The sequence below is a fragment of the Bombina bombina genome, chromosome 12 (assembly GCF_027579735.1).
Source record: "Bombina bombina isolate aBomBom1 chromosome 12, aBomBom1.pri, whole genome shotgun sequence".
Lineage (NCBI taxonomy): Eukaryota > Metazoa > Chordata > Amphibia > Anura > Bombinatoridae > Bombina > Bombina bombina.
Window position 1 is genome coordinate 34853188 of NC_069510.1, and position 1737 is coordinate 34854924.

General features: G+C 35.0%; 1 protein-coding gene across 1 annotated transcript in view; it reads right to left on the reverse strand.

Annotated features, from left to right (window-relative positions):
• Positions 1-525: 525 nt before the first annotated feature.
• The window catches only part of LOC128642770 (ficolin-1), a 22805-nt gene continuing 21593 nt past the window's right edge, over positions 526-1737 (reverse strand). The window contains exon 9 of the mRNA XM_053695565.1: positions 526-1216. Coding sequence (XP_053551540.1) covers positions 969-1216 — 248 coding nt within the window. The 3' untranslated portion in view covers positions 526-968. The remainder of the gene's footprint in view (positions 1217-1737) is intronic.

Genomic DNA, 1737 nt, shown 5'->3' on the forward strand with positions numbered 1-1737 from the left:
AACCTATACTAAAAACATGAATATTGTTATATTCTCTGTAAAAAAATAAATAAATATGCAAACAGGAGATAGCAACATAAATTAGCCTACCAGAGAGATATTTTTGTATTTGAAATAACTGGTTTTGTTCATGAAACTCCCCCAGCCATAATTAACATTTAAATACCTAACTATTTGGTTTTATGTATAGAGAGAGCATGAGCAGGTCTGCTATTTCTGCAGTGTTAACCCATTTTAATGGGCATGTGCCTTAACAATAGGTGATAGTTCTAACATACGCATAACCAGCTATTTTAAATTAAAAAAAAAACATGAAGGAACTATCTCACAAACATTTAATACTATGCAGCTGGTATAAGAAGTAATTTGGAAAACAGTTGTTGAAATACATTTTAAAGTATAGAGTCCCTTTAAGGTTCTATCTTTAAAATGACATTAGAAATATTTTCTGTCATATTTATAAAAACACAGTAACTAAATATATTACACTATTTTACACTGAAAATAAAAACTGAGATAAGTCCCCTAGAATAACAAAACAATGTAAACAGTTGTGTTTATTAATGCAGTCAATCAAGAGCCCAAACAGGAATAGTGCATAGACGTGCACAACCGGAGGGCAGTGGAAAGTTACAGAGGCAGCAATGCCTTTGGTGCTTTAAAAAAAAAAGTATGAAACAACTTTTCATTTATTTAAGCACTTTTTTATTCTTCTCACATTCAGTGCTTGGTTTGGTTTGATAGGGACCTTTAAATCCCTTTAGCTAGAAGTTGTTTAAATGCATATCGAATCAGGAATGAAGCGCATGTTGCATACTGCAGTATTCAATGCTAGTGGCTGATGGGAGCCACAGTTGTATTTGTGGACTATTGAGGTTTGATATTTGTGCATATATCATTCACATGTTAGAGTTAGATATTTTTATTTTTAGATATTTTTATTTGCTTGATAACACTCTCTGCTTCTTTTACATAGGTCTTATCTTCATTTCAGAAACTTTGTAGGAGTAACTGTGCCCCCTTTTAGCGTACCAGTTAATACCATCAGCGTTACTGCTGTGTTCTCCCAGATGGTACAATCCATTTAGGTTTGAAGAATGGCAGGCTTGATACCACCACCCTCCCTTAAACGCTTCCGCACAGTTGTTTGGGTGTTCATCATTGTCTTGGTCTTTGGTGGTGAACCGTTGGCTGCTGTGACGCGAGAAAGAGTCGCCTGAAATGAAACATTAACTGAGGTGGAGCAAGTTCCAGTTCAGTATTATTACATCAATATCTACCTCTATATGGCTGTGTGACTTTCATATATTCACTGCATCCTGAGCTTTCCTTCATTCATTTGAGTACTTTTTATTACTCATTGCTTTTGTGTAAAAATAGTGCTATCCCCACACTCCCTTAAAAGGTCAAATAGCTAATTGTGTAACCTAGGATTCCTTCCCAAGCAGGGAACAAAACTGAAAGGCAAAAAAAACAAAAAAAAAAACATTTTAAATGTTTTCACCTTACAGGGACAGTTTACTCCAAATGTTATGTTGTATAACTCAAAATCTCAGTTCTTTTGATATACTTGCATTTTAGCCAAAAAGTGCTGACTCATAAATAACTCTACAGTAGTGAGCACAATGCTATCTGACACACATGAACTAGCGCTGTCTAGCAGTTTAAAGCTCTCAAAGTGCACTGAGATAAGAGGCAGCCTTCAATGGCTTAGAAATTAGCATATGAGCCTTCCTA